The sequence below is a fragment of the Penicillium oxalicum genome, chromosome VI (assembly GCF_001723175.1).
Source record: "Penicillium oxalicum strain HP7-1 chromosome VI, whole genome shotgun sequence".
Taxonomy (NCBI): Eukaryota; Fungi; Ascomycota; class Eurotiomycetes; order Eurotiales; family Aspergillaceae; genus Penicillium; species Penicillium oxalicum.
In genome coordinates, this window is record NC_064655.1 from 1,480,476 (window position 1) to 1,494,692 (window position 14,217).

Here is a 14,217-nt window from a genome sequence, read left to right on the forward strand (position 1 = left end):
ACAGTAGCACTTCGACCACCTTGAATACGGCCACTCTCAGGAGCATTGGGAGAATACGAACACGACAGACCACCTACGAAGGTAGTAGAGAGTGTGGTTTGCAATATGCAAACCACGTTACTGCACTTTATTCCCGGAGGCAATCAGTGACTCAGCGGAAATTCTGGATTAGAAGTACTCGTAATAGAAGCTTTGTCCGTTGGCCTTGTTGTGGTTGCACTCAGAGTGCTGGTATCCAGATGATTGTCTAGTAATTTGTGACTCGGGTATATAGGGAGGTTGCATTTCTCATAGCTGCATTTAACAGGCCCATAGGTATCGTTGACGGGAGTAACCCTCCAGGTAGGCTTTAAAGGCTCCCTCCAGCTTCTAACCGAGCAGCGGGCAGTGATACAGAGCACCCTGCAGCCTGGACGGGATAGATGGACTGGAGATAGGTAGTAGGTAGAGGGCTGATGGACCCAGGAACCCATTTGTTAGTCCATGTTGGAAGGTTCCACTTAAACGCATACTATCACGGGAAATCGCCAAGACATCAAAAAGATATACTGTGGCTCAGTCACCCATCAAGCAATCCCTTTATATCAATCCTAGGGCAAGCAGCTGTGCCTCAGTTTTATTTCAGGCTTTCTTTGGACTCCTTGATCCCCGAGGAGAATCAAAACTGGAGCTGGCTCCATTTGATCAAAAAATAAGCGTGAGGTGGAATTTGCAGGTCGTTGGATCTATATACCCTACCCATGCTGTACCAGACGACATGATCGAGATCGACATTGAAATGGAGGCCGAGTGTATATCTACAAGGCAATACACTCAGTAAGATTGTATAGAATTTTATCTTGATGGTGGAGTCTAGACTGAGACTAGCCTTACCTAGACCCTTTCGCGTCACTGGTCCACATCAGAAAGTCATCCTTTGAACCCGGATATAAATCTAGGATACAGCTTTTGTGTTTGGGCCATCAAGGAAAAAGAACAGGAGTGATAACTCGGATTACTGACCTTCAAAATGTCACGGATGCTGATATGCCTGGGGCCTTGAATCGACTGGGCGACAGTAGGCGGCGACGGCGGCGGTGAATCATCCCTGACAGCCCGTCATGCTTTCCTTCGGTATCTCACGCACCACGGGCGGATCCGCGGTAAAGACAGAGAGTTAGCAGGGCTGACGATTCAGGCAACAGGGCACCCACATTCTCTATCGGCCTGACTGATAACCGGCAGAAAAAAAATATCGAGATAGCGATATCCAGTGTTCGGCATCTCCACGCCCGCAACATCGTTCTTGTCCATTGTTTTCCCACATCTCACCAGAGCCATGGCTAAACGCAAGCGCAATGAATCTACCAAGGAGGAGGTGGTAGCTGCAGGAAATTCCGCCAAAACAGCCAAATCGGCACCTACTCCATCAGAGGTTCCTGATGCCGCCGTTACAGTCCAAGTTGTCACGGGCTCCTACGAACGAGTGCTGCACGGCTTCACAGCTGGAATTCCTGCATCTGCTTTACTCGCCAAGGAGGTCGTCTCAAAAGACCCCCAATCTACTATTCAATGCGTTGACTCGTTCTTATTCGAGGCCCATGGCTCCGCGATTCGCTGTCTGGCTTTGTCCCCAATGCCCAAGGCCACTGACTCGCCGGATGCCCAAAAAGTTTTCCTCGCCTCAGGGTCAACCGACGAGAGAATCCAGTTATACTCACTGGCCGCTGCACCTCCTGCTGTGAGCGATGAGTATCCGTCTGTGCCAACACTCGCCGGTAACAAAATCCTGGAAAACCCCAAGAACCGTGAGCTCGGATCACTTCTCCATCATTCCGCCAGTATCACCACCTTAAGCTTTCCCTCGCGCAGCAAGCTCCTCGCAGCCGCAGAAGACAACGAAATTTCCATCTCAAAGACTCGTGACTGGTCGGTTGTCTCAACAATCAAAGCGCCACACCCAAAGGTTCAAGGTCGCCCCAGCGGTGATACTGCTCCGCCAGGGGCTGCGCCATCGGGTGTCAATCATTTCGCAGTTCATCCCAGTATGAAGTTGATGCTGAGCGTGGGCAAGGGCGAAAAGTGCATGCGACTTTGGAATTTGGTCACAGGCAAAAAGGCTGGTGTATTGAACTTTGGGCGAGAAATTCTCCAGAGTGTCAAGGAGGGAAAGTACAGCAGTGGAGAGGGTCGGCGTCTAGCATGGAACGCTGCCGGGGAGGAGTTTGCCGTGGCATTCGAGTGGGGTGCTGTTGTCTTTGGTGTTGTAAGTTTACGCGCCCAGTGTTGTGATTGGGTGTTACAAACTGACCGTCGATGTAGGATTCTACGCCTAAATGCAGGGTTCTGCCCGGCCCTCGGAGTAAGATTCATGAAATGAAGTATGTTTCCGTGGGCGACGGCGATAAGACAGAAGATCTCCTTGCTGTATCCACAGAAGATGGCCGAGTTGTTTTCTACTCAACCTCTACGCTGCGAGATCCCGAGGACGGCGATGAATCGACCATTCCTCATGCAGTCGCGACTGCGCAGATTGGTGGAAAACAGGCCGGTTTCCCTGGACGAATCAAGGATTTTGAAGTCTTAAATTTAGAGAACCAACCGGCCGACAACAGCAAGAACCTTCTTGCGGTCACTGGAAACAGCGATGGCGTGGTGCGTATCTGGAAGATCAATTCGAAATCTTTGCTCTCAAGCAAGGGCTCCAAAGGCTCCAAGGCCGGCGCCGAAACGGCCGGCCAAGTCGGGACTCTCTTGACGACGTACGAAACTGGAAACCGCATCACTTGCCTAGCTGCCTTTGTTATGCTTCCAGCCGAGGATGCATCGACTCTTTTGGACTCGGCCGATGAGGAATCTGACGAGGAGGAGGAAGAGGAGTCCGAGAGCGATGACGATGATGAGTAGGACTAAGATGTCCCCGCCGAGGTTTGGCCATTGTATATACCCAGTTACCCACTGTGCCGCTTACGCCAGAGTAACCTGAAAAACAAATCCATCCATCTATAACGTTCAGAACCCTTCTAGATGAGATTGTTGATCACCTCGTATCAAGGATGCACGAAGGCTCAATAGCATGGAAGGCATCGTAGTCACTCGTTAGCAATGGAACATGTACTGTCTTTGAGCCTCCATTGACCTCCAACGGGGCCATGGACCTCGGTTGTAGCAGTTGTAACCAGCAACAAATTGAGACACTGAAGAATTCGACTCTGTGATCACTGGGAAAAACATTTATAAACCAGAGCTTAAACCAGATAGACGCAAGAGGCATTACGAGTATGACCGATCGCCTTTCCTCGAAGCCCCAAGGATTCAAGCGTACAAAGAGTTCCCGTTGAGCAAGACACCGCCCGCTCGCTCTCCACTGCACAAAACCTCCCCCCCCACTATTGCCTTCTTCGACCGTATCGTCGCCCACCAGCAATTTTCATCTTGCCTCCTGTCTGGTTCTTTGTCTCCTCGGCACCATTTGACTTGTTGCCGTCTGCTTTCTCGAAATCCGAAAAAGCGGTCTCGCCTCTTTTATTCAACTTGAAGCAGAGACGGCTGCTACTGATCGCGCGATCGATTTTTTCAACATGGCTTCCAACGGCGATTTCTCCGATGATTCACTCCCGGGTAGCCCCAATCTCGATGCCACCAATGCCCAGGAATTTGACGACCAGGAGCCTCTTGACGAGAAGCCTCTCAAGTCTGCGATGAAGAAGTCCGCCGCTCCGCCCCCCGAGGCCCCCAAGCGTCCTTGGCTCCCCGAGCAACCTGACCCGGCTACCTTGGACCTGTCTACGTTGACGCCTTTGTCGCCCGAAGTTATCGCTCGTCAGGCTACTCAGAACATCGGCACAATCGGTAGGGCGCACTCGAGGTGAACTTCAAACCGTCGTGCTTGGCTGTTAACATCACTCGGTTCGCTAGGTCACGTCGCTCACGGTAAGAGTACGGTTGTGAAGGCTATTTCAGAGGTTCAAACCGTCCGATTCAAGAACGAGTTGGAGCGTAACATGTAAGCAAAACGCTTGCCCATTCTTGGCTCGTTTGAATCCCTGACACTAACCTTTGGTTACCTCGTCCAGCACGATCAAGCTGGGTTATGCGAATGCGAAGATCTACAAGTGTGACAACCCTGCTTGCCCTCGGCCGACCTGCTACAAGAGCTACAACAGTGCGAAGGAGATTGACCCGCCTTGTGAGCGTGATGGATGCGAGGGCACTTATCGCCTGCTTCGTCATGTTTCCTTTGTTGACTGCCCCGGGTAAGTTGCATTGTTTCCCCAGTTTCTGCAAGTCCATAGGCTAATATTGGATCCTTGTCTTTTCATAGGCACGATATTCTCATGAGTACCATGTTGTCCGGTGCTGCCGTCATGGACGCCGCCCTTCTTTTGATTGCCGGAAACGAATCGTGCCCTCAGCCCCAGACCTCTGAGCACTTGGCTGCGATTGAGATCATGAAGTTGAGCCACATGGTCATCCTTCAGAACAAGGTCGATCTGCTGCGTGAGGAGAGTGCTCTGCAACACTACCAGTCTATCCTCAAGTTCATCCGCGGAACTGTTGCCGATGGTTCCCCTGTCATCCCCATCTCCGCCCAGTTGAAGTACAACATCGATGCCGTCAACGAGGCCCTTGTCTCTCTGCCCATGCCCATCAGGAATTACAGCGAGACTCCTCAGCTCATGGTCATCCGAAGTTTCGATGTCAACAAGCCCGGTGCGGAAATTGATGAGCTCAAGGGTGGTGGTAAGTTCCCTGAGAATACTGCACTGAATTCTCTGCTTTGAAGGGTCAGGTCGATTAACCCATCATTCCGTTACAGTTGCCGGTGGTTCCATTCTTCAGGGTGTCTTGAAGGAGAACGACGAGATTGAAATCCGTCCCGGTCTTGTCACAAAGGATGAGGCTGGCAACATCCAATGCCGTCCCATCTTCTCCCGCATCGAGTCCTTGTTCGCTGAGAACAACCCGTTGCGCTTCGCCACTCCTGGTGGTCTCATCGGTGTTGGTACCCGTATTGATCCCACCCTTTGCCGGTATGTCTCACTTTTGGGAATAGACATCACATACATGCTGACTTGTGTATTAGTGCGGATCGTCTTGTTGGTTTCGTGCTGGGCCACCGTGGCCGCCTCCCCGCCATTTACACGGAGATTGAGGTCAACTACTTCTTGCTTCGTCGTCTCCTCGGTGTCAAGACCGCCGACGGCAAGCAAGCCAAGGTTGCCAAGCTGGCTAAGAATGAAGTTCTGATGGTGAACATTGGTTCCACCGCCACGGGTGCCAAGGTTTTGGGTGTCAAGGCCGATGCTGCCAAGCTCAGCTTGACCAGCCCTGCGTGCACGGAGATTGGTGAGAAGATTGCCATCAGCCGAAGAATTGAGAAGCACTGGCGTCTGATCGGTTGGGCCAACATTGTCGCGTACGTACATGACCTTTCCAAGATGATTCGACAACCATTCCCCCACCGGCTAACAACGCACTTGCTTCATAGGGGTAACACGATTGAGCCAATTGCGCACTAAAAGATGCCTCCAGGTGATGACTAGTATTTGAGTGACTCAAGTCGGGGAGATATAGACCGCGCGAGGACAGTTTGACAGACGCAGTCTCCTGAATCCTTAGCTCATGGCGCTCCGACCATTCGCTCTCACTTGGGGCTTAATGCTCCGCGGTCTTTGATCGCCAAAAGCTTCACGTTCACGACGAGTCGGAAAAGGCGAAAGCATGAGATTTACAGATATCCCCGGTTGATTAGAAAGGATTCTTTGTTTAAGAATATGGTCGTCTTCTTCATGTTCTCCTCCACGGTCTCCTTGTCATTTCTGCTCGATAGAACCCACTGATGTGGTTTTGTGTAAGAGACTGTGGATTCTCCCTGTAGGCGGCGGTTCAAAAATACGAGCCGGATTGATCAAGGGTGGCCATCAAGTCTCAGTGTGTTTGGTCTTTTACGGCAAATATATGCAGAATCAACAGGCATCTTTCCTTTATTACTTTCTTTGATGTTCGGTAGACATCACAGGCATCTCGGACTAAGGTCCAAGTGTAAGTTGTGGGACCATCTTCTTGTGTCCACTCCGGAAGATGCATCCTCGCAGAGCGATGTTTTCGTAGCTCCACCGATGGCTGATAGCCATAATTACGACGGTCGGAGTTCGACGGTGGATTCTAATCGCTGGCAACCTTGGAAATTAAGAATGTTAAACCCATGAGACCAGCAAGTGGCCCCAAAGGTTGAATTGATTGCGAGTGTAGTCCGGGCCCAGACTGGGCGGCCCTAGCGATCTGACTAAGGCAACCCGCAATAACAGAGTAGCTTCTTCGGCGTTTCATGTTTCCCTCCTTTCGTATTCATCGTTTGTCTGCATCATGTGGATTCTCGAGGTGAGTCTTTGCATGTGAGGCTTAATGTGTCATTGAAATTTGTGGAATTCAGTCTCGGCGAACATGGAGAATTAACAGCTGTCATCTTCCAGCAACTAGCGCGTCTTCTCGACCGGCCGCTCTTCCCGTGGAAGAATGTCCTCGTAGGCTTCTCTTTGGGCCAGTTTGTCCTTGAAGGCCTTTTGTCTCTTCGACAGTACAAGGTGCTCCAAAAGACCAAAGCTCCCAAGGTTCTTGAGGGGGAGGTCACGCAGAAGGTCTTTGACCAAAGTCAGGTAAGATGATGCGCAAACAAGCTAGGTCGAGCTTCTGAGAGCTGACAAGCCTGCCCGTATCTTTTAGGCGTATGGTCGCGCCAAAGCCAAGTTCGGCTTCGTTTCCGGTTTATATGGTCAGATCCAAAATGTTGTCTTTGTCTACGGCGATGTGCTCCCCAAGCTCTGGGGGGTTGCAGGCCTCGCGCTGGCGCGGTACTTCCCCGACCGGTTCCAAGGCGAGATTTCGCAAACGCTTCTCTTCATCTTCGGGTTCAACATTCTCAGCACGGTCCTCTCTCTTCCGGTCTCATATTACAACACATTTGTGCTGGAAGAGAAGTTCGGTTTCAACAAGCAGACTGTCAAGCTCTGGGTGACGGACATGCTCAAGGGCCAGATGCTGGGTATCGTTCTGGGCACTCCAATCATCAGCGCCGTACTGAAGATTGTTCAGAAGACTGGAAACTCCTTTTTCTACTATCTTTGGTTGTTCGGAATCTTTGTTCAGGTCTTTGCCATCACGATCTATCCCGTGGTCATCCTGCCGCTCTTCAACAAGCTCTCTCCCCTGCAACCCGGTGAAATCAAGACCGGAGTGGAAGCTCTCGCCAAGAAGCTGAAGTTCCCTCTCTCGGAATTGCACGTTATCGACGGTAGCAAGCGCAGCGCCCACAGCAATGCCTATTTCTACGGTCTGCCCTGGAAGAAGCACATTGTCATCTACGACACTTTGCTCGAGAAGAGTGAACCCCAGGAAGTGGTCGCTGTCCTCAGCCATGAGCTCGGTCACTGGAAACTGAGCCACACTACCAAGCTCTTTGGTATTGCTCAGGTGGGTGACATTGGAATGGGGCCATTGGCCAAACCTTCGATTGCAGACTGACATATCTTCAGTTCCACATGTTCTACATCTTCGCCTTGTTCTCCGTCTTCGTGAACAATCGGTCCCTTTACCAATCCTTCGGGTTTGTCAAAGATCAGCCCATCATGATCGGGTTCCTGCTCTTCTCGGATGCTCTTGCTCCCATGGATGCCGTGGTGAAGCTCCTGATGAACATCCTGAGTCGCAAGTTTGAATTTGAAGCAGGTATGTCCCACTTTTTTCGTCCGAAATTTACGCTGAATCTTTTCGCCATTGATCTGACTTTTCGTCTTGCACAGATGCCTTTGCCCAGGGTCTCGGATTCTCCAACGAACTCGCCGCATCGCTCATGAAGCTGCAAATCCAGAACCTCAGCACCATGGACGCAGACTGGATGTACGCTAGTTACCACTACTCTCACCCCATTCTGACCGAGCGCCTCGCCGCTCTCGGCTGGAAGGGAGGTAAGGTTACCAGTGGAAAGGAGGATGACCACGAGAAGCCAGTCAAAGCTACTGATCGCGAGCTGTGAGATTTTGAATACGGGTGGAAGAATGGTCTCGATTGTCACGGATGAGAGAGATAGGCGACGCGTCATCCAAGGGCCTCTGGAGGTTGAGGATTGGGCGTCATTCGCACCCGTCCCACGGTCGGGTGTAGAAAGTCGACGTGCTTGGTACAAAAATTGCCTGCATATTCTGAAATCGTAAGAAATTCAGACACAATAGTTAGGTTGGGTGGTCCACTTTTAAATCTCGAGTCGAACAGACACTGCAAAAATCACATGAGAAAGACCACAAAACGAAAGGTTTAACTCCGACCCAATGCAACAACGCCCCCATGGTCCAAGGACCTCGCAAAGTAGCAAAAAGGGAATCAATCCGAGTCCTCCGCCTTCTTCGCTTTGGCCTTCTTCTCGGCCAGACGTCGCTCCTTCTTTCTCCTCTTGCGCTCTTCCTTGTCCACACTAGCCTGCTGCTCTTCCTGTTGCGCAAAAGCCTCGGCTTCGGTCTCCATCTCCACGTCATTCATCTCCGTATCGTCTTTCTCGCCATCCTCCCCATTTTCAAGGGGATCTTGTGTCGCTTCAGTCGTGGGAACGTCCAAGTAGTCCTCGCCGGGATTCTGCTTTTGCACAGTCAGATCCCGACCCAGCACTTCACCGGCCAGACCGGCTTGTACACGCTTCAAGTTGTGGAGGATCAAGTTTGGAGCCGCGGAGGTTGTGCGGGAAACGGGACCACTTTCGTTGATGCTGGCGTTGGGCTGGAGGGAAGCGTCTGTTCGTGCGCGCTCCAAGTACATGGCCAGGAATTCATGGGCTTCGGACTGAGAAATGGGCTTGGTGCTGAGCACTGTGGTCGGCGGGAGGGCCGCGGGGCCTTGAGCGCTCATTTTGTCTTTGTCGCGAGCACGTGGCCAATGGCAGTAAATTGAAATTGAGGTGATTGTTCACCGACAAAGTCTCAAGCTCGACTGTGATATATGGAGCTGGATTCGGCGGAGCTGATGTGGTAATAGTCGCTGAAGAAATTTGGCGGAGAAGCTGTCGCATTTGCGACAAAAAAGTTCACAAACGCTAGTCCTAATCCAGTAGCATATGCAAAGAACCCGGCGTACAATCGCTGTTTTTCTGATTACTTCGAAAAGGAATATTTCCAGATACACTGCACAATGTAAGAAACCTGTGTCTTTTCTTTGATTTTCTAAAACCCCCTCGATCTGTATATTTGTAGTAGTTCTGTCTCCAGTAGAGTTCAACTTGACTGTCAAATCCGATCGACCCAGCCGCGCCTGCGGCTCCGCGCTTAAAATTTGGTCCAAACTTCCCGACGCCGCGCCTCTCAGTCCAACAACGCCCAGAAGACCGCCTCCACATCTCCAAAATACCACTCGAACGCCTGCGGCCAGCACTCTTTTCCGTCCGCTCCCCAGTGATCAACAATGTTCTGTATTCGCTGCAGGGCTCTGCCCTCAATTCAAAGCGCAGCATCTGCCACGCGCATGCCCACAACCAGGTTCGTCCAGGCATACACACGAGTTCTTCTCAATCCCGACTTGTCCTCCGCCATCCGAAAACCCCGTTTCCCATATCCACACAGCTATCATGAAAGGTCGCTTACCAAAAAGTCGTTGATGCATCCAGAATCTCGCAATTGACCCCACGAACGCTCACAACACCTGCGGCTTCTCCCTCCGCCCGTTTCTTTTCCTCCACGCTCCTCTCGACGCCAACTCGCGCCCTCGTCTCCAATCAGCCTCTCTTTTCTCGGGCTCCTTCAGCAACCACCTCTTCTCTCCCCTCGATCTTCTCATTGCTTCCTCCTCAGACTCGCGCTTTCTCGGCGACCGCTGCCCTGGGCGTCAAGCGTAATACATTCCGCCCCTCACGGCGAGTGCAGAAGCGTCGCTCGGGCTTCCTTGCTCGTAATACGAGCAGGAAAGGACGGCTGGTTATTACTCGCCGGCGTCTCAAGGGCCGCAGGGCTATGAGCTGGTAGAATATGCATTGTGCTGTATAAAGATGTGTCCCTTGAGAGGGTTGCTGGGGAAGGTGTGTCTACCATGAGCGTCGATGTGGGCCGAAACGAGTGTGGAGATGGCAGTCAATAGAGGCGAGATATTCGCATTTTGCCGGGAGTCAAACTGACTTCAAGAGTCGCAAGTTGGCCGCTGGCATATTTGTATTATAGTGAAATTTGGGTTGGAAATCGAAAACACCCGGAATCGAATCGATATAACGATTCTTCTCAGCCTGGCAATGTCATCAACCTGTAATGAGTCTAGAGGAACAGTCCGTCAGAAGCGGTCATGTTGGGCATTCATGTTTCTAATCATAATCTAAGCTGCCCGCTCTATCCGTCCGGGAAATGTTCATTCGTCATCTTCATCACTGTCATCTTCGGAGCCGGACTCATCATCTTCAGAGCCCTCGTCGTCCTCGTCATCCTCCTCTTCCTCTTCTTCCTCCTCTTCACCCTCGTCACCGAGCTTCAGCCCGTAGTCATCCTCAAATTCCTTGAGCGGTTGAAGAACCGGCGTGAATCCCACCGACTCAAAACCGCTGCGCAGAGTCTAGAGTTCATGTTAGTAAATTGACGAATGGAGACTCTCTTGATGGAAAAATGAGGGAGATAAAAATCAGTAGCACATACCTCCTCAAGAACAGTACCACAGGTGACGACAAGATTGGCGGTCTTGGCGTCAAACAGAGGTAGAATGATATCACGCAGAGCTTCCTTCACCTCGTCAACGCTGATATCCCGCACCTTCTTGAGCATCTTCTCTTTGTAGTCGCTCGGCAACTTGCGCACAACCTGTCGGATGAAACTGCCCTGAGCGGCACTGACCGCGGTCATCTGCTCGTTGGCATATCCCACCACGATGCTGCTGATCGCCCCCTCCAGCATGAGCGGGTCAAAGGCACTAGCACCAGACAGATGGCCCTCCACAATCTGCTTGCTGGACTCAAAGGCCTTATGGGCGTTGGGCGACCGGTACACGTCGAAGTTGACGAAGCCGGTGTCGATGTTATAGGCAAAGTTGGTTCCGTATGCGAGACCCTTACCACGGACGGCAACCCAGAGCGGGCCTTCGACCGCGTTCATGTACGCGATGGCGACCAGCAAGGCAGGGAGCTTGGGGTGGTCGTAGGAATCCAGACCTCGGGCAGTGGCATAGGCGTATGACGAATCCACAGTTGGCATGGCTACGATGTAGGAGTGACCGCCAATGTTCTTACCGGCCTCGCTCAAGAGAGCACGACGATCAGTGATAGGCTTCAGCGTCTCGCTCGTTCCCAAGCGCTCGGTGAAGGGCTTCCAGGCAGAGACGGGACGCTCCAGCTTCTCGAGATCAGCAATCACAACGACGCGGATATTATCGGGCTGGAAGAGTGATTGGCGGATTTGCTCCATGCGATCGACGATTTCCTCAGGCTTATCAGCGAGGAGACGTTTCACACGCTTCAAGTAGCGGGCCTTGACCAGCGTAGACCGAGCTCGGGCGATCGACTCCTGGTCGTAGTGAACCATGACATGGACAGCTGCAAGCATATCATCACCGCTACGCTTGGAATCGGGCACATCGGCCAACAGGCGGGTGGTGATAGCACGGAGTCTCTCAGCATCGAAGATTGAGTTCCAGCACAGCTCCTGCAACCAAGCAATCGCAGACTCGTACTTTTCACGCTCCACCTGGAAGGACAGACGCAGCATCTCTGAGTTTCCAAGCGCGCGACCCGTGTTCATTGCGTATCCCACAGTGTCCTTCTCCAGCTCTACCACCACCTGCTCGAAGTTGATCGTCTTTCCATCACGGAGGACGGGGATATTGAAGAATGCCTCGGTATAGATAGACAGCAAAGGGCGAAGCTGAAGAGGAACAGACTCAGCGGAGATGAGCACAGACAGCTGCACAAAGCTGCTTGGGATGTGCTCAAAGTGGATGAAGAGAGGCTGACCCGCGTCATCGGCATCAATCAGCTTCTGGATCGTATTCTCGGGCCGGCCAGCTTTGAGTGCGGCGCCTGAGCGAGCCGTGGTGGTGTTCATGAAGTGAATCGACTCGGTGCCGGGGATGGCAAATTGACCAAGAAGCTCTTCGGGAATCTCCTTATCGTTCTCAGCCTTTGCCTTCTCGAGCTTGTCTGCGAGCTCCTTCAGCCCCTGTTCGCCGAGACGCTCCTTTTGAGCGGTTACCCGGGCCTCCTCGTCGGATTTGAGCTTCGCAGAAAGCTTCAAGGATGGATATCCCAAAATAGATACATGGTTGGCATCGGCGATCCACTTGTTGATGAATGATCGCCACTGGTCCTCATTCCAATGTTCGAGGGCATCGTACTCCTTGAGCGAGGCAACATCCCTTAAAGTAGAGCCGTCCCGCTTTCCGAAAAGAAAGTCTGTGATCACGTATTCTGCAAATGAGTTGGCCGAATTCTCAGTCGAGAACTTCCAGGTTCGACGCTGGCGGTCGATGCACTCTCTCAGATACTTCATGTCGAGCGGCTTTTTCATAGCATCCTTCAGAATTTTGAAGAATCTCTTCTCTACTTTCTCAAGCTTTGCAGTCTCAACACTGGTGAGTGTGAATCGGATCTCAATGCTGGGGTGATCCTCTGTGGCGTAGTAGACTGCACTTGCAATCTGTTCCTTCTCAACAATTGTGTTTTCCAGCAGAGACGCAGAGGACCCGGCCAGGTACAGAAGGGCAACATTCAGGGCACCAGCTAAAAGGCAGTGAGCAATCACAATGTCTTGTGAGGAAAACACAGGTGGACATACATTGAATGGGGTCGTTGCAGTCCGGTCCTAGGAAACGAATCTCAATTTCACCGAACGACTCATCCTCCTCTGGGAATTCAACCTTCTGGATGGTGGACTTGTCCAAAGCCAAGACCTGCTTTGAGTCCGTCCACGGTCTCCTGAAGGGTGCGTCAGGGCTAGGAATCACGTCCAAGATGGTATCTTCGAACTTGTCCAGAATTTGCAACATGTTGTCCTGGTCAACCTCGCCCGTAATTACCAGGCAGAGATTCTTGGGTTGATACATCTCGCGATGGAACTCGCGGATTCGTTCTGCGGTCAGCACGCGAAGTTGTTCCATCATACCTCCAGTCTCATATCGGAAGCCGACACCGGGAGGGTAAGTGGCACGTCGGGCAGCCAAGTCGATCAACTCGGCGGCATTGTTTTGCACGCCCTGCATCTCAGAGTACACCACTCCGGCATCATTTCCAGAGCCGTCGATATGGTGCACTTCAGTGTAGCAGCCCTCGTCTGTTAGCGTGGGAGCAATGACATGTTCCAAGTAGACGGGCAAGATGCGAGCAAATCCTTCCCAGCCTGCCGTGTCCAGGGTGTAGGCTGTGTGATCCGTGGCAGTCCACGCATTTGTGCTGGAGTACACTCTGGTCGCTAGCTTGTCCAAGAATCCTTTGTAGCGATAGTTCCGAGAGCCCATGAAACACAGATGCTCCAAAGTGTGGGGGGCACCCGAGTCGTCATGGATCTCTGTAGCAAGGACAAAATATCCATTCACTTTTGGGCCCTTCTGGTCAATGACCACAACACGCATTCCTGTACGTTGAGATTCATATTCGGTGAATTCACTCGCAGAGTAGTCGGGCTTGAACTGCTGAAGCAGCTTGAAATTGCCCTTTTGAAGCGCGGGCGACATGGTGCTCAAGGGGGCAAGCCCGAATAGTATGCTCAGCCGGAAATTTGACACTCTGTTGGTCCAGTCAGCTTCAGTCGTCCTAGCAGATTTCGTGCGCCTGAGACTTTTACAAAGCAGTTGAAGCAAACATGCGGTCTAGGGAAGCTCAACCAATTCCCCGTGTGTCTGCTTCAACCACCACGAAGCACGGATCATTGACAATCTCCAGGGTATATGCACCGTGTCCAAAAAGAAACCGACAGAGCCAGCAGGACAGTCAATCCAATTGCAGGCCATCCATTCAACTTGCAGCGATGCATTGAGGAGAACACCCCCGATATGGCCCAGCATTGGTGGGGTCGGGCAAATTTCTGGAGGGGTATGGAGCAATGCGATAACGCTTTATCCCACTATCGCTGGAGAAAGTCGGAGATTGCAGGTTGAATTGGACTTACACAGGTGGAAAGTATCTCGCTCTTAGCAAGCCTCGCAGCAAAAAGTGAGACACGGTGATGATTGCGCGAGATGAGCGTGTGTGCTGGACCGAGGCGGAGCTGGAACCACGCGGGTAGGGAAATG

At 51.9% G+C, this 14,217-nt stretch overlaps 6 protein-coding genes across 6 annotated transcripts; 4 read left to right on the forward strand and 2 right to left on the reverse strand.

The window, feature by feature from the left end:
- Window positions 1–1,318: 1,318 nt before the first annotated feature.
- POX_f07811 (uncharacterized protein) lies at window positions 1,319–2,886 on the forward strand (the record flags this gene model as incomplete). Its single annotated transcript, XM_050116605.1, has 2 exons — window positions 1,319–2,245; window positions 2,302–2,886. The coding sequence occupies 2 exons, from the start codon at window positions 1,319–1,321 to the stop codon at window positions 2,884–2,886; spliced, it is 1,512 nt and encodes a 503-aa protein (XP_049966744.1).
- A 674-nt stretch (window positions 2,887–3,560) lies between these two features.
- POX_f07812 (Eukaryotic translation initiation factor 2 subunit gamma) lies at window positions 3,561–5,501 on the forward strand (the record flags this gene model as incomplete). Its single annotated transcript, XM_050116606.1, has 7 exons — window positions 3,561–3,831; window positions 3,898–3,985; window positions 4,056–4,235; window positions 4,304–4,722; window positions 4,799–5,012; window positions 5,066–5,398; window positions 5,471–5,501. 7 exons carry the CDS (start codon window positions 3,561–3,563, stop codon window positions 5,499–5,501), a joined length of 1,536 nt encoding a protein of 511 aa, XP_049966745.1.
- An 847-nt stretch (window positions 5,502–6,348) lies between these two features.
- POX_f07813 (CAAX prenyl protease 1) lies at window positions 6,349–8,014 on the forward strand (the record flags this gene model as incomplete). Its single annotated transcript, XM_050116607.1, has 5 exons — window positions 6,349–6,363; window positions 6,456–6,638; window positions 6,706–7,452; window positions 7,515–7,707; window positions 7,782–8,014. 5 exons carry the CDS (start codon window positions 6,349–6,351, stop codon window positions 8,012–8,014), a joined length of 1,371 nt encoding a protein of 456 aa, XP_049966746.1.
- A 344-nt stretch (window positions 8,015–8,358) lies between these two features.
- POX_f07814 (uncharacterized protein) lies at window positions 8,359–8,877 on the reverse strand (the record flags this gene model as incomplete). Its single annotated transcript, XM_050116608.1, has 1 exon — window positions 8,359–8,877. One exon carries the CDS (start codon window positions 8,875–8,877, stop codon window positions 8,359–8,361), a length of 519 nt encoding a protein of 172 aa, XP_049966747.1.
- Window positions 8,878–9,426: 549 nt separating this feature from the next.
- POX_f07815 (uncharacterized protein) lies at window positions 9,427–9,983 on the forward strand (the record flags this gene model as incomplete). Its single annotated transcript, XM_050116609.1, has 2 exons — window positions 9,427–9,500; window positions 9,629–9,983. The coding sequence occupies 2 exons, from the start codon at window positions 9,427–9,429 to the stop codon at window positions 9,981–9,983; spliced, it is 429 nt and encodes a 142-aa protein (XP_049966748.1).
- A 373-nt stretch (window positions 9,984–10,356) lies between these two features.
- On the reverse strand, window positions 10,357–13,659 carry POX_f07816 (uncharacterized protein; the record flags this gene model as incomplete). The annotated part of the gene is made up of 3 exons (XM_050116610.1): window positions 10,357–10,557; window positions 10,638–12,709; window positions 12,765–13,659. The coding sequence occupies 3 exons, from the start codon at window positions 13,657–13,659 to the stop codon at window positions 10,357–10,359; spliced, it is 3,168 nt and encodes a 1,055-aa protein (XP_049966749.1).
- Window positions 13,660–14,217: the final 558 nt, after the last annotated feature.